This window comes from Trichoderma citrinoviride (assembly GCF_003025115.1).
Source record: "Trichoderma citrinoviride strain TUCIM 6016 unplaced genomic scaffold BBK36scaffold_4, whole genome shotgun sequence".
Classification (NCBI taxonomy): domain Eukaryota; kingdom Fungi; phylum Ascomycota; class Sordariomycetes; order Hypocreales; family Hypocreaceae; genus Trichoderma; species Trichoderma citrinoviride.
Window position 1 is genome coordinate 122,090 of NW_020194712.1, and position 22,067 is coordinate 144,156.

The following is a 22,067-nucleotide window of genomic DNA, read 5'->3' on the forward strand; positions in this document are numbered from 1 at the left end:
GAGGTTGTACATTTAAAATCCATAACCCATCAATACACTCGATACTGTCCGAGGCTCCAGCAAAAGCTCGCGGCATCGGCATCGGCCCTCCAGCGCCGACAAAGCTGTAGCGCTAGGGGTCCCGTCCTTTCGGCACTACCCCACGCAGCCATTGACCTCCAACTCCACGGGATCCTCAACCTTGCACGATCCAAAGCATTCAACGTTCAACAGCCGCGTCGAGCAAACATGTGAGCGCTCATGGCACGCTCTTAGCACCAAGTCCAGCCCTACAAACACGTCTTCCGCTCGCATCCGTTTCCATCGCCCAACCGCATCTCTCGCCATGTCTCTCATCCAGCTTGAAGAGTGAGCCCGCCAACCCCCACGGCTGCCGATGCGCAGCACATCCTTCGCCAGCTAACTGACGCTCTCCCAGGCTCGTCACGTACCAGCTTCGCACCGGCTACCTCAATGAAATCGCCGACGGCGTGGGCGAGCGACTCATCTCCGTCAACGACAGCAGCATCAACACCGTCCCCTTCAAGTCCGCTGGCTGGCGGCCAAACTCGTCACACGTCAAGCGCACCCATTCCCCTCCGATCCCCACGGCCATCGCCTCCGAGTACTTCCAGGCCCCTCGACAGGCCGGCCTGACGCTGGAAGACCGCTTCGAAGATGGCGGGATGCTGACGGGCGGCGGCGCCGACACAATGGGCCCGGGCGCGGCAACCAAGAGGCGCCGGCGCCGCGAGCAGATGGAGGAGGACGACAGCAGCGACTTCAGCGACGAGAGCGAGGACGAGTCCGAACACCGCGCGGCGCAGCAGATAAAGTTTGCCAAGATGCCCGTACGGCACCGCGCGGGTTCCTCGCCCGGCCAGGCCTCGCATCTTCAGCCCATGAACGTCTCCCCTCGAGCCCCGAGGCGCGGCTCCCAGTCATCGCTCAACATATTGCCCGGACGGCCGCGACGAGATACGGTGACCAGCAGCGNNNCAGCGAAGTGTCTTCCGAGAACGAGTTTGACGTGCCAGCCGCGTACAGGCATCGGGAAGCAGCGCGAGCGGCGACAAGGGCAATGAGGATGCAGGACAAGATCAACGAGGAGCCTTCGCAAGCTGTGCAGCCCGGTGACCCCTCGCTGCTCCGCGAGGAGGATGAAGATGACGACGACTCTGATGAAGGCTCGGACATTTCAGGAGAGTACGTGGCCAGCATTGACGAGGCCTCGATCCTCGACGTCGTGGAAAACAACCCCATCACCGCCTCTCCTACACGGCAAGTAGTGGGCACCCCCCCGAGAAACTTTATGAGGCAGTCTACGATCCGCAACTCGGCGCACCCGCCTCTGTCCGTCTTCAACGCGCTGCCACCTCCACGCCCGATGAGCACCATCCGGCCCCTCAGCGTCGTCCAGCCCCAGAGCCTGCTCTCCGCCGCGCTCAAGGCCAAGCGGTTCAAGTCGAGCGTGCCGTTCCAGAAATTTGCTCATCTCAACGGGGAAGGAACTCAGGGGGCCATTTCCGTCCGCATCTACGCTGCATTCTCCAAGACACCCAACAAGTATCTCGAACTGCTCATCCGGCCCAGAGTGCAAACCGGTCAGGGGGTGGAGAGGGCCGTCACCATTGCCGACTTGATAGGGTTGTCGCTGTACAAGTACAATGAGGAGAAGAGAGAGCCGCCCATTCCTCCGAAAAAGCGCAACATCAATTGGTATACGCTGGTGATGGTGGAGGAGGGCGGCGAGGTGGACGACGACTTCCCGCCGTTTGACAGGACAAAGCCTCTTACCTCGGCCACCACGGTCAACAATGCCCACATGCGGGGCGGCGGACGGACGAGGTCCAACTCAAAGGTGTACGACGAGTTTGCCATTGTGGAAGCGACAGAGGCAGAGTACGAGGCGAACCAGAAGCAAACGCCGCAGGAAGACGAGGAGGAGGAGGGGGAAGCGCAGCAGGCTCAAGAGACGATCGCGGAAGAGGGCTCCCCTGAGAGGAGCGAGAACCCGAGTGCCGGTGCCAATGCCAGTGCCAGTGCCATGCTCTCTCCGCCGGCTTCTGTGCATCCCCGTCCAAACCCGATATTGACGACTGCTTACCGGCCCAACGTGCTGTTGGCGGACGCTCCCCAGACGCGCGCAAACGTGTCCAACGCGATGCGGGGCCAGCAGAAGCTGCTACGCATCTACATCATGTCATCGGATGTGGCGGCAGGCCAGATGGTGACACTTGACATCACCACCGACATGTACTTTGCCGAAGTGCTGGATCAGGTGTGCCGCAAGAGACACCTCGACAAGGCGAACCATGTCTTGAAGCTGCCAGGGTCTGGGGCCCTCGTCATGCTGGATCGGCCGGTGTCGTCGATTGGAAACGTGACGGACCTGGAGCTGTATCGCCGCCGGTTTGCGACGGATGGCCCGCTGGCCATTACTGGCTCGCCCGGCACGTCGTCGCCGAAGACGGTGCCCATGCTGGACGGGCCGCCGCCGCGAAAGGGGCACAAGAAGGGGGGCTACACGCCTGGCTCGCACCCGCTGGCGCGCGAAGTGATGCAGCCGGACGAGCTGCCCAGTGCCAACTACAAGAGGTACACGGTCTGGCGCAAGCAGCCGATGCGCATCGTGGGGATGAGCGAGCGGGTGTTGGTGATTGACGGTGAGTACATTCACATTGTGCCGTCGTCGGGGGGCAAGGCCGTGCAGGAAGGGGGAAAGACGACGACGGTGCACTTTAGCAACGTAATCGGATGCAAGGTGCCTCGAAAGCATCCCACCAACGTCAAGGTGAGTAGCACGAATGTTTTCTTTTCCTTTTTTCCCTCTCTTTTCAACATCTTCTTTACTCGTGACTCGGCTTCTCGCAGTGGGTAGTCGGTCGTTGCGTGGCGAGCTCAGCCTCGTTCCCCGTTGTGCTTCGTTGGCGTGGAGAGAGGCTAACAGAGACGCCAAAAATAGCTTGTGGTTTACAAAGCCACGGAAAGCAAACGCTACGACTTTGAGGCTCGGAGCGCTGACGAGGCTGCCGAGATTGTGGCGGAGCTGAAGAAGGGCATATCACCGTATCGAGAAGTTTGAACTGATATCATGTCGAGTTTTTGTTTTTTATTTCTTGCTTGCTAAAGAGGCGTTTGGAGAAGATATACAGGACATTTGGCAGGCTGTGTGGTTTCTTGAGCTTGGGATATGCTGCTATAGTACCAGTAGAGGGGGGGCGTATGCGGCCAATTGCTCGCTCGCTATTGATGGCCTTTAGTTATTCTTCTTCTTTGCCCGTATTCATCGTGTGTCCATTGTGTATATGAGTGGCTGTTTTGTGTTACGAGTCAGTATAGATGCGAGGCAAATTGTACACGCGTTCAAGACGGGAGAACTACATAGTATTATCGCAGCCCAGATGCTTCTTGTCTTTGTACAGGATGACGAGGCGTGGCTGCTTCAGAACTCCCAACGGCCACGACCGAGTGGCTGCTCCAACGTTCCCGCTGCGGAGCCCTTTCGTCTTTCGGAATCGGTACCTTGGATGAAGGTACCGGTACGATATTACGTGATTCACAGGGGGGTAGATCGATGTGGAGATCGGACAGTTGCAGTTGTAGGTAGTGGCATATGGCCTGGATTGGAGGCGAGAGATGCCGGGGCCCGGTCTGATGGGGGAGCTTCAAAGTGTTGAAGGCTATGATTGTAATGGTTTTGATGTTGTTGAGTGGATATACCTGCTTGTACGCCGCTTAACGAAGCGGTGATGAGAAGAGTGGTTTTTTATGAGGTATACTGGTAAGGTGTTTATATTATAGGAGTTGGCGCGTTCACCAAGTGCTGATGGAGTGTAGACTATAGAGTCCAATAAGGCTGTTTGATCGACGTTTAGAGGCGGGATGAACAGCGACTTTACTTTGGCCTAGGTATCTCGATACCATCTAGTAGTGCAGAAGGAAGAATGTTCTGGTGATGTTAGAGGGAACGGATTGTTTGGTAGGCAGTGGATGTGCAGCGGGGGAGGGCGCAATGAAGGCAAAGGGAAACAAAAAGGGGACAGCGGCAAAGCACATTGGACATGGAGATTGCACTTAAAACAGAGTGAGAAGATGCCATGCTTCGGCGAGAGTGTGTTGCTATCACAAGAGGGCCGAAGAGACAAGATAACTTGTAGTAGTATCCCCCCTCTTTCGAGATCGAAGCCCGACACGGGCCTCAACATGTATGTCATGGACATGCTGGATACCAACTTACTGCACCAAGTCAAGGCAAGTCCGAGTAAACGCGCCTCTCAACTGTCCAAGGTAACTGGATGGGATAGGTAGACGGACGCATAGACTCCCCCTTCGTCATGAGCGGTGAGTATCACAAAGAAGCCACAAAGGGGGGGGGGGGGGGGGGGGGGGGGCCGAAATCCTGCTCTTCTCTCTCTGTCTTCCCATGCAGTGTGCCGTATCACAGAAGTGGAGAGAGAGAGAGAGAGACATGAGGCGCATTATGCGGTGATGCTCTTTTCTGTCTCAGTCCCCTCTTGTCGGTGGGCAACAGGAATGCTAAGCCCTTTCGCCACGCAAGAATCATGTATTTTCCCGTGCACGTATGAAAGTGATGTGGTTGTACGGACATGGGGCATACAGCACTTGATGCGGACTCAATATCCCTTTCCAAACAGAGGACATTTGATGGCAGCACAACATAAGTCAACCCCCTTTTTCTGTAGAAGCATCATCACCGCCATGACGACTTGACTCTTTCATTTTGTCTCGGCGAGATGAAGCACCAATCTAACATACCCAAAGGTAAGGTAGTAGTAGTAGCCATGTAGTAGTATACCTATCCATACCTTACATACATGTAACATGCATCCGGGTACGGTACTCGAGACACAGCCAAGATCGCCCTTGGTCTGGCTTACTGTACCGTCACGATCCCCTGCAGGCCTGCTGCAGCAAAGTTGGGCAGGGGTGTGTGTGTGGGTGGTGGGTGGGCTATAATAAAGTCCCTGCAAATCCGCAGAAATGCTCCGTCCAAGGAAAAAAAAGACAAGCACATTGGCTCAACTTTGACAGGCTGCCGAACATGCCAGCCAGCCCTTGTGACGTAGTCTGAGATGTTCTGCCTCCAAGACTTCATTTCAACTTACAGACTCATCTGCCTTTTCTTTGACAGACCAAAAATAAGAATCATTCCCATGACACTTCACGCCGTTCAGTCGAATCAGCCTCACTACCACTACAGCTCTTAAAAGACCCCCCTACATGGAAAAAGCCCAGCATAAGCGCGGCCACTGCCCCCATCTGTAACATTTTCTATCCTCCCCAAAACAAGCCTCGAATCCTCCTGAAAGAAAAGAAACAGATTCGCCTCGCCCCAATCACCACCACATCCCAGCCCTCTACCCAAAGAAACATGTTCCAGGAAAGGATGACGCCAGAACGAGTGACGCCAACAAACTCCGAGACATCAGACAGCGAAATTTGTTTAATCCTTCCTCCCGTGCCGCCCAGCCGCGCCCCTGCTTTTTTTGCATGTCCCCTTTTTTCCTTTTTTGCTACTACTTCTTACTCGCTGTGATTAGTAGCAGTAGTAGTAGTAGTACATAGAGGGGTCCAGTCGAATCCTGCGGCGGCTGCGATGCGCTGGCGATGCATCTTGCCGCTGCCCGTTTCTGCGAATAACCGCTGCGTCTTGCATCCTACAAGACAGAAACAAACAGCAAACAGAATCAGAATCGAGAATACCTACCTAGGTAAACAACAGGGTATCAACGCAGTTCTATCTATGTAAACCTCTCTCCAATATGATAGTACTAGGACTCGATCCAAACAGTGGCGGTGGCTGGTGCAAGAAAAAAGCAGCATCCCATCCACGGCGCTCTCGGCTCTGAGTCTTTGGCTCACCTTGAGCTCTCCGTCACCACCAACCCCCCTCCCTTGTCCATCTTCGTCCCCTCCCCCTCAGCCCTTTTTCTTACTGCAACAAGCCAGGTCAACCCCGGTACTTGAGCGTCATGTACTGGGGATAGTACATGCAAGATATTACTGTACCGGCAGGGATGTTTCTACCTTAATCCTCTGATCGACTGTTTATGGTGCTTTTGGCCTGCGCCTGTTCCAACACGTCCAACTGGGCATCCTCCAGCAACAACTGCCTCTTCTCCCATCTCCATCTTGTCAAGACGTACGTACTTCACATGTATTTCCATCATGTTTGCTTGTTGGTCGCCCTCACAGCCAAGCAAGCAAGATTCAACACAACAGGCAAAAAAAAAAAACGTCACCAACCGCCTCACAAGCACAGAGCACCCTCCAGTCCACGCACCTCTCCCGTCATCAAATGCTCCTCCATACCTCAAACTCAATCCCCATTTCACCACCCCCCCGGTAAACAATGAACAAAACTCCCCCCATACGAACTTGGCATTTCTGCCAGCACAAAAAGTAACATTCTCAATCGCCCAGACCTTCCTCCCTGCGAATATAAACGCATGCCCGCTCGTAGGATCTATCCAGCTTCGCTTAAAACCCCAACGCCGACTTCTAAAAATGCCATAGATGCCCACCATGGAACACTCTCCATTTACCATCCACCTCTCGCACACAAAACATGCACAACAGTAGGATCACGACCCCCCAAACAGAGAGAGCCTTGGATGGGGCCGTATGTATGTATCCCAGAACCAACCAACGTCACACGTAACTCATCTCCAATGCCCCTCCAGCCTCAATCGCCTTTCCCCCAGAGAACGCAGCGCCTCAAAACTCTCCACTTCAAGAAAAAAAAAACGAGGCCCCTTGCCTTTGCCATGTTGGCGTTGGGCCCTTTTCCGTACATACTTACTACACACCGTACAATCTAAAGTTGGTCTAGTACCAGAAGTACCTTAGATCCCATGGCCCGGAAATCTCAGCCACCCGCACTGCCAGCACTTGCTTCTCCCCATGTGCGTGTGTGTGTGTGTGCGTGTGTGTGTTGTGTTAGATACATGTAGTTCCTGTGTTACATCCGTACCGTCCCCCAGTTCGGACCCCCAGTGAGAGGCAGCCCGGGGCCAACTTTCATTTTTTTAAATTCAATTTCTTACATTCAGATTGTATCTTGGCCTGATTGGGTCGTATGTTTGTCTCAGTGGACAATGTACCAAGCCGTTGTGTCACTCACAACAGGTTTCTGGCCCCCTTCAGCTCCAAAAAAGGGATGTGAGTGTGTGTGTGAGAGAGAGGGAGTGTGGTGGTAGGTATGTATATAACGCCAGAGCCTTTCCCTCCCGTCCCTTTCTGCCTTTTCCTTCTTCTTCTTCTTCCTCCTTTTCTCTCCATAAAATATCCTCCCCAATTCCATCTAACCTGCTACAGCAAAAAAGACTTCGAGTATCATCTGTCTCTCTCTCTCTCAAAAGACCAAACAGTCTTCATCTCATACCCAAACCCTGAAAACAGCCTTCAAAACAAATATCCACCATGAAGTTCTCCAGCTTTGCCATCTTTGCCGTCGCCGCCCTTGTCAAGGTATGACCCGCCATCTTCCCACACTCGTCCTCATCCCCAACTTCCATCATCCAAGTCAAAGCTAACAAGAAGTAAACAAGGCCGACCCAGCACCCTCCCCAGCCCCCGCCCCGGCGCCGTCCCCCGCCCCAGGCCTCTTCGACGACATCTCCACCTTCATCACCGGCGCCGCCGGCAAGGTCTCCTCCTTCGTCGACAACGTCCACTCCAACTGGGACGAGGGCCTCTCCAAGGGCCACGCCGTCAACTCCGCCATCGACTCCATCTTCGCCTCCGACGAGCCCTCCAAGGTCATCGCCAGCCTCACCTCCGAGGCCGCGCCCCTCTTCAGCTCCCTCAGCAGCGTCGCCGCCACGGCCACCGGCGCCGCCGCGTCCTCCGTCAGCGCCGACATCTCCAAGCTCAGCGCCTCGCTCGCCAGCGAGACCAGCAGGGCCGCCGCCGCCGCGTCGTCGAGGTCCAAGGATGCCGCGCCTGCGCAGACCGGCTTCTTGGCTATGGGTGCGCTGATGGGCGGTGCTGCCGTCCTCGCCAACATGTAAGGGGGGCGGTTATGATACACGCCGGTGGTTCTTTGGATGAGGTGGGCAACGGAAGCAGAACCCTGATAGCCGTGAGAACGAGCATGGGGTGACGGATACTTGGGCCTGTTTTGGTCAGATATGGACACGAATGACAAGATGGGATACCCCTTACATGCGCGGGAGCAACAACGTGGCACGCCTTGACCTGGGAAGCAAATCTCTTTTTTTATTGTGTATGAGTATTTAGTCATTGATTTGCGACAGGGCTGAGAAAATAACGGCTCTGAGAATGCATTAGTCGGCGGGTCTTTATCCAGTGTCAAGTCTTGATTCACCTTTGCCGTCTGTGCCATTTGCTTCATACTCGAGAGATTGCTGCCGCTGAGCAAGTAGCCAGGAGCTTGCCTCAATTGAGGGCCTGATGAAAAATTTCGCATGATCGAGCAATCCGATCGATTAATGGCATCAAGTCTTCTTTCTCATCTGCCCCCAAAGCTTGTCCACGATTTGAAAAATGGCCGTCACATCTTTTAGGACATCGCTGCCGCCCTGCCCGCCGAGCCTCTGCTGTATCTTGTCAGGATGCCAACGCACGCGCTCTTCCTTCAGCTTGGCAGCAAACTGCTGCTCCCCGACCTCCTCCAAGCCAATGCCGCGCACGAAAAACTCCCGGACGGCCTCTTCACCGACATCCTTACGCAGCCCGCTCAGCACCGGCCAGGCGAGCCCTTCCAAGGCGCCGTCCCAGGCAGCCCACGCCTTCGTGTACGCGTCCCATGCGTCGACCCAGCGTCGTGCCCCCCGTCGCTCTTCCGCCCTGCGTAGGCTGGCCTCCATCTCATCCTGCAGCTTGCGGCTCTTTCGCTCTTCCTTCCTCCTCTGCTGCTCCTCTTCCTTGCGCCTCTTGCGCTCTTCCTCGCGCCGAGCCCTCTCCTCCAGCAGCCCGGCGTTGGTCTTCTCCCACATCTTTTGCCGCACATAGGCCGCGTACTCTTCGTCCGTCATCTTCTCGAGCTCGCCCATCGGTCCGACCTTTTCGTCGGAATAGACGTGGATGGGCTGGCCGTAGACGCCCTCCCAGTACGCGGCGCCCTCGTCGTCGGCCATGGCGTCAAAGAGCGATTCGCGAAACGCGGCATCCGGATCGAGAGGCGGAGCATCATACGGATTAGGCGGCGTCGGGGAGCGCTCTCGTCGCCTGCGATGGCGATGATGCCGGTGGTGATGATGCCGATGATGCCGCCCAGATGATTCGCCGTCGCGCTCGTCGCTGCGAGAGCGATGACGGCGCTTCTTCCTCTCGCCCTTGAGCCTTAGTCGCGACCGTCGCGGCTTTGTCGTGCCCTCCGCGTTTGCATCGTCGCCGTCGTCAACAGAGGCTGCTGGCTTGACGTCATCTTGCTGTGTCCCCGTCGCCTCTCGCTGCGGCCTCTCTGGCGACTGCTGCGGGTTGATGGATGAAAGAATGTGCCGCCTCTTGGGAGACGCTGGCTCAGGGTTCATGGTTCATCATCCGCGAGCGATGGCTGCCTCAGCCGAAGCTCCGCTGGTCTACTCGCAACTCGTGAATGTCGCTTCTTGGGAGGTTGACGGAACAAGGTTGAGGTTGAGATTGAGATTGAACTTATGGAGTTGGCGTCAGATTGTAAGTGATTAAAATAAGAGACACGATAAGAGAATCAGCGCACATAAAGTGAGAACAAGGGCACCGTTCGAGAGCTTCAGAGGCACGTTTTATCCGTCATATGTATGCGCGTAACTCTCCCGCTGTGGGTTCGGCATCTTTTGGCGCCCTGCTATTTCTGTCGCCACGTGCCAGGCTCCAGCCTCAGGTGGCTGGCAGGAAAGTGGGTCCCGGGGTACAAGCCATCTCACTGCGAGCTGCCTGTGAAGACGACAAACGCACCGGCTGTTCCCCAATGAATGAAAATATCGGTACTTGATACGGTGAAATATCTCTATCCAGATGTAGCTAAAGATGGGGGAAAGAAAGGAAGCAGCTCAGCATCTCCGAGTCAGCGCCTCGTCTCTCAGACACAAAAGGCAACCATATGATACCCAGGCAACGACACCCTCTGTCCTGATATCAATCAATTTCGCAATGCCAGTTGACAGCACCAATGCTCTGCTGAATTCGGGATCCGTCAATTTATTTGAGCATCTTCCTCACCCGCTCACCCAACCGCTTAAACACGGCCAAGTTGACGCCCTCCTCCTTATCCTTGGGTCGATGCTGCTGCAGGAACAGCCACACAATCAGCATCACGACACAGCACGCGAGGACAATGGGCTGCAGCGTCTTGACTCCCTTTGCCTGCGCAATGGCACCGACCGCAAATGGCAAGGCAGCCGAGCCAGAGCCTCCAATGGCTGTCGCAAATCCAATGGCGCTGATGTGGAGAGAGCGAGGCAGGACCTTGGTCATGAGCACCACTGCCGTGGGATAGATGGGGCCTGCGATGGAATCAGTATACAATACGGCCACTGCGGTTATACGAAACGACAGAGAAAAACATACCCAAGATCATGCCCAGCAGCGCAGACGCCACGGCAGTCACCACCATGTTTGGCACAAGCCAAAACACAAGCTCTATGGCAATCGCCAGCCCGAGATACAAGAGCATGGCCCGGAAGCCGCCGAGCCGGGACGTGACGAAGCCCAGCACAAGACGGCCCACGGTCATGCCGCCCCAGAAGCCCGTCGCCGTGGCACTGCCGGCAAACGAGGAGGCGTTGCGGACCTTGGTCATGAAGACGACGATCCAGCCGCCAATCGAAACTTCGGTGCCGACGTACAGGAAGATGAAGAGCGAGAAGAACCAGGTCAGCTTGCTCCTGAGCGCCTCGCGTGTTCGGCCCGAGGTGGCATTCTCGCCGGCTTTCTGGTGCGGGTTCTCGCTCAGGTACACGGCGCCCGTCTGCGTCCAGAAGGTGGTGGTGCTTGTGCCGAACTCGATTGCCGAAACGCTGACCTGCAAGACATGTATCAGATATGGCATTGGCATAGATGCTGAGATTGGGTGGGAAAGTCTCCTACCATGATGTAGTAAAACGTCCACCAACCGCCACGGCTATGCGAACTAATGGCCGTGGTGATAAGGGGCGCCACCGTCGCCCCCAGAGCATAGCACGCCTGCAAGACGCCCGACACTTCGTGCGAGTTGGCCATGTTGCCGATCCAGGCGCTCCACGCAGCGTCTACGATGCCGTTGCCGAAACCGACAAGGATGTACATGACGACGAGGACGGGGTACGGCGGGTGAAAGGTGATGACCAGATAGGGGATGAGGCGGAAAAGCGGTGCGATCATGCCCACGCCCCGTTGGCCCAGGCGAACGTGAATTGCGCTGTTGGCCAGCGCGGCCATGGTGTAGCCGGCGAAGGGAGAGAGGAAGATGAGCGAGACGACGGTGTAAGTCAGGTTGTAGTAAGATTCAAACTGAGCCTTTGTTAGTCTCGTCCATCGTTGATAGGGCACAGGAGAGTATCATACCTGAGGAACCAAAGCCTATAAGCCTGGTCAGCACCTGGACGTGGAAGATCTGGTAGTTCAACGAAGGTGTGCTTACACCATAGGACCCATCATTCATGCCCAAAACAAAAAAGGACCAAAATGTCGAAAGAACTCGATACTTGTTGATGGGCGGTGAGTTCCACTTCACTTTTGCCTCAAAGGCATCTGGAGGCGCAGTGTCGTTTCTTGACCTCGCCGGCTCGAGAATCGGGGCGTCTGCGAACGGCTTTTCGGAGTCATTGCTGCCTTTCAAGACCGCTCTGGGCGGCAAGACTTGGAGGGGAATCGCTTCTGTAGAGTGAAGAGTCTCGGTGGTGGTGGTGGTGGTTGCCATGGTGTACGACGGTTGGCTGTAGCTGGGATGAACTGGCAGCCAAGAGATGCTTTCTCAGAGGGTCGTCGGTGCAACGATCAATGTGCCGGTCCTCTCCAGGGGCGGATACTCATACTAATACCAGTGAAAGCCGGCAGCGGAGGTCCTCTTGGATCCAGTCGGATCTTCTGGTATCCAAGCTGACGGTGAATCGGACTTTGAAGAATGTTAGCGTGGCTTCTTGGGTTCTCGCAGGAGGACCCCATCCTACTCACCGGGAGAGAATTACGAAGCAGGAGGATGGTTCTAACGGTGGCTTGGTGTTGCAGAGTTATTGCTGTGTTCGTATTCTTGAACGGCTGGTAGTAACAACTTGTCAAGGCAGGATTCGCTGGGGGCGGTCACAAGGACAAGCCTTGACAACGGAAACGTAATTACATGTAGAGGCGACGCACGAAGGACGGAATCTCTAGTTCAGGACATGGGGAGTTGGTAGTGCTAACCAACTAACATGGGGTATGGCTAGCGCTTGCGAAGACGGATCGAAAGAGGCGGAGATGCAGCCGCGCAAATGGCTTGTTTGAGCGTCAACTCATGCTCCCATTGGCGGTTGATCGGTGGACAATAGTTTACGAGATACTACATACTACGTAGTCGGCTTGGTCTCGCCTGCATGAAACATCAATGTCGCGTGCAAACAAGGTGCAAATCGGGGAGCGTCCGGTCGGGGAGTGTCGGACATGAGCGCTGCCAGCACGAGGCTGTGTCGTTTGACTTTGAGAATAAGGTACGAGGTAAGCTTGTCAAGAGTCATTGTCTTTTCTGGCTCTGTGGGGAATCCCCAGGTTCGTGATCTGTGGAGCCGCGTTGAAGGGCCAGAAGGTTTGGAGGCGGATATTCCGAATAGCATCTGGAAGGATTCTGGTTTGTAATGAAGATGGTGACACTTGTCAAGAAATGTAAGATTGAAGTTGTCATAAGGCCAAGTTGAACTCGGGGAAGAAGAGATGGGCTCGGGGAACTGAATCATTATACTATCCTGATCCACTCATATCGAATTCCCCTAGCAGACGGGAATTCATCAAATGCTCCGACCAACTACCGTATGTATGGCACACTCTGTTTCGTACAGTGCCGATATTTTCCCATCATTCTTTCATCCTCATACGCCTCGGAATCTGGATTGAAGGAGTCACAACTGGCAAACGGGAGCTCTACAAGTCCACTCACTCAATAGCAGTCATCTGCAATTTAGTGCCTAATCGCGGACCCCAGCTGGCGGAGTGCAGGCAAGTGGGACCCCTGAAGTGGCTTTGCTCTGTGTTCGGCCGGTGGTTTTTCTAGGGGACACGAATTGGAGCATCCCAGCCAATCAACCGCCGTTGTGCACTGAATCAAATCGCAAACCCGAAAATCCAACAGACCGCAATCAATCTTTCTGCTACGTCGCCTCTAACGATATTGCGCAACCTCGCGTCTTGCCCGACCGTCGACGATTCCGAGGCGACTCTCTACAATTCCGCCGTTCTACAGAGGGAGCCGAGCGCGGGTCCGGGAGGCCACGATGCGCAGATGATCCCGCCATAACAGACGAACCCCCCCCTTATTCCTACGCACAAGTCGAGTTTGCGCCGCCTCCAGCTTCACCATGGCCGGCCTCCTCTTGCTCGTTGGCCTATGCGTGAGTTTAAATACCTCAATGTCTCGTCGACTCTCAGCTGCATAATGTGCTAACAATGCGGTATCCAGATTGTCATGGCAGTGGCGTATGCTGCACCTCTACCGATCAATCACATGGAGACACACGGCTGATGCGTAGGCGCCCTCAACAGTTCATTCTTGGCCGGAGCCTTGCCCCTGTCCATGACGCTTTCACAATCGCAGCTCCGACTGATATCGAGCATCGGCGTTGGAGTGCTGGTCGGCACGTCTCTCGTCGTCATTATACCCGAAGGCATCGAAACTGCCGTCTCGCCCGCAGAAGCCTCTCACCTCCACAAAGCACGGAGTCTAGTGCGAAGATCGCCATGGACCCTTGGCGTTGAGCCCCGAGACATCGTCAAGGCCTTTCCTGTTGTGCAGACCACGGTCCCTATTCACACGATACAAGCGGGAGACCTGCCCAGCCTTGCGCCGCGGATCGAGGTTACGGAGAGCTACGAGGTTACGAAACGGCAAAACGAGGACGAAGACGCACCGCAGGATTCATCCGAGCCTGCCCCAGAGCACGAGGTACCCGAGGATCACGATGAGCACGGGGACGACGCAGACGGCGCAGAGCACCCCCACGTCCACGAAGTGCCAACGCTGGAAATTGGCTTTTCCATGATCGCAGGCTTCATCCTCATGTTCCTCATCGACAGACTCCCCAGACATGCCACCGAAAGCCTGCGAACAACACCAGAAACTCGCCACATCAGCCTCGACGACCTCGCAGGAGGCGATGCGGCATCCATTGATGAAGAAGCGGACGGCTTCTTGAACTCCCTGACGCCAACCCCTCGACGAGCCCGCAGCCTGGCAACGACTACCGGGCTCGTGATTCACGCCGCAGCCGACGGCATCGCCATGGGGGCGTCTGCCACTTCGTCCAACATGCGCCTGGGCTTTGTCATTTTCATTGCCATCATGATTCACAAGGCCCCGGCTGCGTTCGGCCTGACGTCGATTCTGCTGAAGCAGGGCCTGTCGAAGCGGGCAGCGCGAGGCCACCTTGTGATTTTCAGCCTGGCAGCCCCTGTTGGCGCCCTGACGACGTGGCTCATGATCACGCTGCTCGGCGGGGACCACTTGAAGGGGTATTCGGGGCAGTGGTGGACGGGCATGTTGCTGCTCTTTTCCGGAGGAACCTTTCTGTACGTCTTTTTTCTATCGTCTCGAGGTCGGCGAAAAATCGGTGTGGCTAATGATTGTCAGATATGTCGCGATGCATGCCATGCAAGAGGACGGCGGCGCGCATAGCCACGACCACGGCTCGGGCATCAACGGCTACTCGGATGGAAGCTCGGCACACCAACGAAAGGCAAAGGGGCCCCAGATGCGAGACACCTTGGCCACGGTGGCGGGCATGATGATTCCTCTTGTAGCTCAGCTGGGCCATTAAACGCTTTGCCGCATCTCATATCATACCCAAGGTGCTGCTACTACTGAGTTGTTCGAAAGATGCTAAAAATGGGGGGATTTGGTCTGATTTGGCTTCTATACTCTTTATGTCTTTTTCTCTTTTATTTTCTGAAGCAGCGCTGCTGCGATTGGTGCGGGACAATCTACACGCAGATGTAGACCGATGTGCGAATGGTTATAGAGCTGCGTGCTGTAAAGCGAGATATCTGGTTGCTGGGATGACGGTCAAGCGCAGCGTTTATATATAATTATAGAATGGGCGTGATTTGACGGACGAAGACAAGAAGCAGTGGTGATTTGTTCCATACAAGACTCAAGCAGAGACAACACGGCCATGAAGGAGAGGTGTTGGTCGATTGTTACGGGCAAGCCACCCAGTATCGATCGTGCTCCAACAGGAATACGACGGGACCTGGATCTGGCTATTCAGACTTTGATCTAAAGTCAAAGCGTGCCGGGCCTCCTAAAAATGATGCAGCGCCAAAGAGAAACTTTCAAGAAAAATCCGGCCTTTTTTTTTTCTCCCCCACGATGTTGCGCCACAGGTAGGTAACAGCTCACGAATCACCAAGAAAAAAAAAAGAAAAGGGAAATGACGAAAACATCTGAGCTTCAAAAAGTTTGTTTCATGTCACTAAGAATCCTGGGAGCTGAAGAATACCTAGCAAATCGGGGGACAAACAAGCTTGGAGGTTGCAAAAGCTTCAGAACATGAAACAATCATGGGATGAAAAGGAGGAACCCCTGCAAAATGGATCCTCCCACCTTTGCTTCATCGTCAGATATAGCGCCAGCTTGTGGTTTGTTTCTTTTTTTAATCAGTTTGATATAGATAGATGGGTCCCTGTTTGTTGGGGCTGGCTTTTTTTTTTCCCGGTGCCGAATTGCTGTTTGATGTTGGGCAAACATAGTATTACTGATCTCTTTTATTTTAGCGGCAAAACATTGATAGCATCAAACAGGAATGTTATTGTAGCGCTGAGGAGAGACTACTACCTAATCTGTATCTTGTCTGCACTTGCTTGTAGCGGAATGGACGTGCTCAAGTGAAACAAGGCCACGCTGCAGCTGGAATGGAGAATATAAAGTCTCACATTCTGTGGTTCCCTCCCCTAGGGCCAGGTACTGTATGGGAAGATGCATTTCCTCCTCCTCTCTGTTCTCCTACGAAGTATGTCCACTAGTACTACTTCTTCCAGCGTTTTCCTCCGAGCTGCAGCACCTGTGTTTCGTCTCCTGCGTACCAATTTCACGATATCACGGTCGATGTAGTAGTAGCAGTAGCAATTCAAGGAGTAACTAAGATTCAGGTGCGACTCGAACTGGAACAGACATACCCATCCAACTACTACCTTACCTAGAAATCTTCAGCAGGGAGAGAGGGCTCTAGAGTTGGGCACATGTACATGTACACGTACGCATCCATGCGACCCTCCTCGGCCGCGGCAGACGCAGGACGGAGTGGTCAGATGAGGCCACCGATGCGTGTATGTCGAGTACCTTCCAAGGGGCTATATGTAGGGAGTTTATAGTAGTAGTACGTGCTTCTCCTTTGTCTGCGCCCATCGAGTTTGCCTGTCCGACGCTTCTGGTAGTAAATGGTATGTCGGGCATTACGACCAGGGCTAGATCGGGTTGAGCTTGACGCTGTGCTCCGCAAAAGGCTGGCGTGGTCAGCAGCATTCCATGCGGGAGGTTGTACCCATTGCCGTAGGCGTTGGGTTGGCGTGCGGCATCACGAGAAGAACTTTGAACGAATTGGCACGACGCAGTAAGTAAGCCGGCCCGCCCCTTCAATCGGGCATTCGGCCGAGATTCAGCCTTCTAATCAATCGGCTCCTACTCCGTATACCTCCTTAGCATCTAAAGTGCACTTCAAATAAAAGCTACGGTGCGGCGTCAGACGAGTTTCACAGATCCATGCCATCCTCGTTTCTGTTCCTTGTTCTTCTTGTTTGCATACCTTACTTGGGCGCCCAAGTCAGGGAAGCGCTCGTTGCACCATGCGAGGATCCTCTTTGCAAGCTTTCTTAGGCTGCTTGTTCATGCTCCGTGCAACCCGTCGACATAGCTGTACTCCGTACCATCGAGAGAGATGGTCATCATTCCCTGGATGGCCCGTTTGTGTGATGTATGCAGCATTACATGGCCGCCAGCCAGTGACGAGCATACACATCATCACAAAACGGGAAGTGCACAGGATTTCATGTGCTTCTGGGGCCCTGTAATAAGGCCCTGTAAGGCCCTGTAAGTGAGGTACTTGGGAGATACCTTGTACAGCTGTCGAAACAGGGCGCGGTTGAAGCGGCAGAAAAAAGAGGAGGGGGAGGAGGAGGGAAGCGAACCGTGGATGCTGTATGAATTTGTGCTGCTGCTGCTGCTGCTGCTGCTGCATGATAATGGCACAGACAGACAGAATCAGCAGAACCGACGTCTGGTGACCAGCCCGATGCAAGGTACTTCGGACTTGCAGCGGGTTTTGTAGGTACCTGACGACGGCACGAGCTCATGTAGAGGCCCGATGAGGAGAAAGATGCAGAAAAGACGACCTGGCGATTTGTGGACCCGATGCGCGGAAGAGGCCATCGCTGGATCCTCCTTGCGTGTCCCGTCCAGCGTCGGGTACTCCGTTCCGTTCGTTGATTGATAAGAAGCTTGAGATGGACATACCAATGTACATGGAGGTAGCCCTGCTGAGCAACGTCCCGAGAGTGCCAGCCAGGACCAGTCAGGCGCCACTTCCTGTCTCAGCGCCTCAGCGTCACATCTTTCAAGTCTCAGGTGCTCAACAGGCTCGGGGTTGAGGTGCTTTGGGCTGTAAATCGAAGCCTCGATTGACTGACCCCCAGGTTGATGTCGCTGCTTCGTACCGCCTTGCGCGCATGGGTGCCGTTGCGTGCTGGCGGCTGTTAGAGTCGGGCGTACCGGCCCCAGCCGAGGTGCCGGATCGGTACCCAGCGCACTATCTGGCACCACTTTAGTGTGCTGTAGCAGCGTCAGACACCTGGAACCCACGCCTGGCGCCAACTTCAAGTTGCCCATGCGCTGCCCCACACCCGTGGCCGGCTACAAGGGCCCGTCTCCAGCACGAGGTGCCCTCTCTGTACTGTACGTCGCCCATGTGCTCCGCGGTACGCCACGGGACGTGCGGGACGCCAGCGCCGCGGCTGTACCACCCTATTCTTCGCTCCTCAGGCCACGACAGGGCAGTACGCGACGGCTACCTGGGGTCTGAGCGCCGTGCAAGTCACCCCCAGCCGCCTCGCCTCTGCCTCTTCTGTCGTAGTACCTGCGCTGTACTTGGTCCTCCTTGGCTTCGCCCTCCCGCTCACCTCGCTGACCTGACCGATTGCCTCTGATCGCCTCTCCGGCCTTCGACTGACCCTGACGAGAGAAGCCACCAACGCAAATCCTGTCCTGCCAACCACCACCCCCGAACCCTCAACCTCGTCTCCTGCCGACCCTGACGACGACCCTCGAGCGCCCGAAAATCCCAGCATCGCAGCGCGCGCATCTTCCTCCCCCGGCTCTTGCCCGTAACGATCCCAGCGCCAAAGAACGGGGGACCTGCCGAAGCAGATCAGGAACCAGGGACTGGCTGGCACCAAAGCAACGCACTCCCTTTTCTTCCCAAGGCGGTCGCCGCTCGTCGAACCACGCAAAGGCCCGTCCGTTAGCTGCTCCCATCCCTCGCATCCCTTCGAGACTCGGACTCAGCAAACTCGGCCTCTGCTACTACTGCTACTACTACTACTACTACTACCACTACCGCTACCGTCATCCAGACCGCATCGCAATCGCCAGGGAGTCGCCCAGACACGCGCGACACGTCTCCGGGGGCTCCATCATTCGCCCTGCCCTTGCTCAATCGGCGGCTTCCGCTCGTTTTCCCAAGTCGTTGGACGTTTGGGTCCTCCGGTTCCGCGTCTTGCAGCACCGTTTAGGAGGCTGACCCATGTCCTGACCTGACGGTATGCTTTCTCTGCCTCTCTCAGCTTCTTGTTCTTGTTCCTCTCTTCCACTTCTGTTCGTGTTGAGTAATACCGCCACTGCCCTTTGAACTCTCTTCCCCCTTTCAGCATCCGTTCATCACCCGGTATGCCGCCTTGGATCCCTTGTGCCAATAATGCATCCTTCAATACTTACACACACACACGCACACACAGCCAATAATCCTACTTCCCAGCACGCTTCATTCCTGCGCATATTTGCTGTTGCGGTTAACGTCGTCGTTTCACGTATAAGCTGACGTTCGCCTGTTGCCAGGCTAGACCAGGCTTGGGCCTTCGTTTTGCTCCGTTCATCCACCTCGTCGCGTGCAAGAAAGTTCCCGAAAGCTTATTTTCCACGCCGTACAGAATCCAAATCCGTCGCTGCTTGACTCCCATTCACCAACATCGAAATCTCTTTGAGAGAACTCTCGGACGACAACGTCCGTGACGGCGGGACATCTCGAGTATACGCATATACACACCATGGCTGGCTACAACAGGCCGATGAGCTTTTCCGAGAGGAGAGGAAGTCTGCTCAGCGAAGAGTTGACGCTCAACACCAACAACCCTTTGTTGCACCAGAGAGTCGAGAAGCTGCCGCAGCAGCAGCGCCAGCTGAGAGGGCCGCCGACGCCGAGCATGCCCACGCCCGCCGCCGACTTCGACCAGCAGCTGACGGGCTCGGCTCCCGATCCGCCCACCCCGGCGGCATCTCCTGGACCTGCCCACTGCCAGCCCGACTGGAGCGACGCCGCCGACGACGAAGACTTCTTTCTCGCCAAGGTTCGACAGCACTTCCAGAACTCTTCCGGCCCGCAGCGAACGAGAATCTTGGCCGATTTGTTGAACCTCTGCACCAGCCAGCAGCTCAGCTTTGTTCACCAATTTGTCAGCCCCTTGTTGAAGAAGGACCCATTTACGAGCCTTCCGGACGAGCTATGCTTAAGAGTATGTCTTATACAGCCAAAAACGCAGACTGATATCGTGTGGTCTCCTCCGCTAACAGCCTTGATTAGATATTGTCATTCATTGACGACCCCAAGGTCCTTGCGCGCGCGTCACAAGTGTCCAAGCGGTGGCGAGATCTCCTGAGCGACGACATGACGTGGAAGAACCTTTGCGAGAAACACGATTATGGTCGTCGCCTGTCAGAAGCGTCCCCCTCGGCCCCCATCCAGACATCGAGATCATCGGCCTACGCCTTTGACACGGACAGCGAAATGTCCACCAGCCTTCCCGGCGACTTCCCCTTCACCTCACACGCCTCGAGTTCCATGGGCTTCGCAAGCACGAGGCCCAAGATACGCTCGTACAAGTCGCACTTCAAGCAGAAATATCTGGTGGAGGCAGCGTGGAGGTCGGGCGGCACAAGCATCACCCGCAACATTACACAGGAAGGAGGCGTGGTTACCAGTTTGCATCTGACGCCAAAGTACATCATTGTCGCTCTCGATAACGCCAAGATCCACGTCTTTGACACGGATGGCAACTCGCAGAGGACTCTGCAGGGCCATGTGATGGGCGTTTGGGCCATGGTGCCCTGGGGAGACACCATGGTCAGCGGTGGCTGCGACCGAGATGTGCGTGTGTGGGACTTGAAGACTGGGTAAGTCGCGTTGTTTGAATGATGGCTCCATGCTCTCTTTTTTTTCCTATGCGGCTTCCTTTGTTACTAACATTGCATAGCGCCTGTCTTCACACATTGCGAGGCCATACATCTACCGTTCGATGCCTCAAGATGGCCGACGCTAATACCGCCATCTCCGGCTCGAGGGACACCACGCTGCGGATATGGGATATCCGCACCGGCTTATGCAAGAACGTCCTTGTCGGACACCAGTCTAGCGTACGGTGCCTGGAGATCAAGGGCGACATTGTCGTGTCCGGAAGCTACGATACGTTTGCCAGAGTGTGGAGCATTTCGGAAGGCCGGTGCCTGCAGACGCTGCAGGGCCACTTTAGCCAGATCTATGCCATTGCGTTTGACGGCAAGAGGGTGGTGACTGGGAGCCTGGATACTAACGTTCGAGTCTGGGACCCCAAGACTGGGTAAGTAGCGCGTCGTTTGCCAGCACGTCGGGGATCGTTGCGCTAACAGCTCCTTTTTTTACCAACTTCACAGAGAATGCCTTGCCATTCTTCAGGGCCATACGTCTCTTGTCGGCCAGCTGCAGATGCGGGGCGATACGCTGGTGACGGGAGGCTCTGACGGCTCAGTCAGGGTGTGGTCTCTGGAGAAGATGTGCCCCATCCACCGCCTGGCTGCCCACGACAACAGCGTCACGAGCCTGCAGTTCGACGACACGAGAGTTGTCAGCGGAGGAAGTGACGGTCGAGTCAAGATCTGGGACCTCAAGACTGGCCACCTGGTGCGCGAGCTGATTGCGCAGGGCGAGGCGGTCTGGCGAGTCGCCTTTGAGGAGGAGAAGTGCGTTGCTTTGGCATTGAGACAAGGCCGCACGGTCATGGAGGTAAGACGAAGCACTAGCTGCGTTTTGATCCGGTATACTGACGACAGGATAGGTTTGGTCATTTTCACCTCCGGAAGATGTGCTCTACGACCGCCCGTTTTCGCTTCAACAGCGCGTCCTGGAAGACGACCCTGGCCGCCCGATGAGCGCCATGGCGTTTGACTACCGAGGCGGCGATGTGTCAATGGCCGGCTACAGTCGAGACACCACGCCTCATGACACGACGATGGTGGATGCCGGCCCATCAACAGCACCTCTCCAAGGAGTCACCTTTTTTCACGACAACTAACAGGCGCAACAATCCCCAGAATTCAATTGTTATAATGATCTTCCTTTACAAGGCGCATGATGGCTACACAGGGCGTCGAAGCGAAGGAGAAAGACGATGATGGCGGGACGAGAATCAGCAAGATTCAATAATAAGAATGAGCCGAACTTTGAGGAGCAGATGGCTCGCCCACTTTGGCTTTTATATACTTGGCGCGCGGTTCAGGTTATAGATCGCGGCGTGGATCTCGTGGGAAGCATATCTACATTACTCGGCGTTGCTGCATCATTTGGGACTTGGTGCATTGCCAGGCAAGCAGGGGAGGGGATTACACTGCGTCCAGGGCTGTGAAGATGAGACGGTTTATATCATCAATTTGAACCCCAAGC

General features: G+C 55.3%; 6 protein-coding genes across 6 annotated transcripts; 4 read left to right on the forward strand and 2 right to left on the reverse strand.

The window, feature by feature from the left end:
* Positions 1-393: 393 nt before the first annotated feature.
* On the forward strand, positions 394-3,344 carry BBK36DRAFT_1134727 (hypothetical protein). Its single transcript, XM_024892405.1, has 5 exons — positions 394-962; positions 998-2,773; positions 2,945-3,124; positions 3,172-3,223; positions 3,319-3,344. Exons 1-3 carry the CDS (start codon positions 693-695, stop codon positions 3,062-3,064), a joined length of 2,166 nt encoding a protein of 721 aa, XP_024751141.1. The 5' UTR covers positions 394-692; the 3' UTR covers positions 3,065-3,124; positions 3,172-3,223; positions 3,319-3,344.
* Positions 3,345-7,425: 4,081 nt separating this feature from the next.
* BBK36DRAFT_1139348 (hypothetical protein) lies at positions 7,426-8,015 on the forward strand (the record flags this gene model as incomplete). Its single annotated transcript, XM_024893307.1, has 2 exons — positions 7,426-7,473; positions 7,554-8,015. The coding sequence occupies 2 exons, from the start codon at positions 7,426-7,428 to the stop codon at positions 8,013-8,015; spliced, it is 510 nt and encodes a 169-aa protein (XP_024751142.1).
* A 447-nt stretch (positions 8,016-8,462) lies between these two features.
* Positions 8,463-9,500, reverse strand: BBK36DRAFT_1114863 (hypothetical protein; the record flags this gene model as incomplete). The annotated part of the gene is made up of 2 exons (XM_024890072.1): positions 8,463-9,187; positions 9,284-9,500. 2 exons carry the CDS (start codon positions 9,498-9,500, stop codon positions 8,463-8,465), a joined length of 942 nt encoding a protein of 313 aa, XP_024751143.1.
* Positions 9,501-10,146: 646 nt separating this feature from the next.
* On the reverse strand, positions 10,147-11,845 carry BBK36DRAFT_1193909 (MFS general substrate transporter; the record flags this gene model as incomplete). The annotated part of the gene is made up of 4 exons (XM_024896829.1): positions 10,147-10,451; positions 10,516-10,969; positions 11,035-11,436; positions 11,567-11,845. The coding sequence occupies 4 exons, from the start codon at positions 11,843-11,845 to the stop codon at positions 10,147-10,149; spliced, it is 1,440 nt and encodes a 479-aa protein (XP_024751144.1).
* Positions 11,846-13,472: 1,627 nt separating this feature from the next.
* BBK36DRAFT_1193911 (Zinc/iron permease) lies at positions 13,473-14,949 on the forward strand (the record flags this gene model as incomplete). The annotated part of the gene is made up of 4 exons (XM_024896830.1): positions 13,473-13,505; positions 13,574-13,590; positions 13,657-14,679; positions 14,741-14,949. 4 exons carry the CDS (start codon positions 13,473-13,475, stop codon positions 14,925-14,927), a joined length of 1,260 nt encoding a protein of 419 aa, XP_024751145.1. The 3' UTR covers positions 14,928-14,949.
* Positions 14,950-19,422: 4,473 nt separating this feature from the next.
* Positions 19,423-21,940, forward strand: BBK36DRAFT_1193917 (WD40 repeat-like protein; the record flags this gene model as incomplete). The annotated part of the gene is made up of 6 exons (XM_024896831.1): positions 19,423-19,887; positions 19,956-20,161; positions 20,234-20,545; positions 20,626-20,988; positions 21,062-21,410; positions 21,463-21,940. The coding sequence occupies 6 exons, from the start codon at positions 19,423-19,425 to the stop codon at positions 21,697-21,699; spliced, it is 1,932 nt and encodes a 643-aa protein (XP_024751146.1). The 3' UTR covers positions 21,700-21,940.
* Between the last annotated feature and the right edge of the window lie 127 nt (positions 21,941-22,067).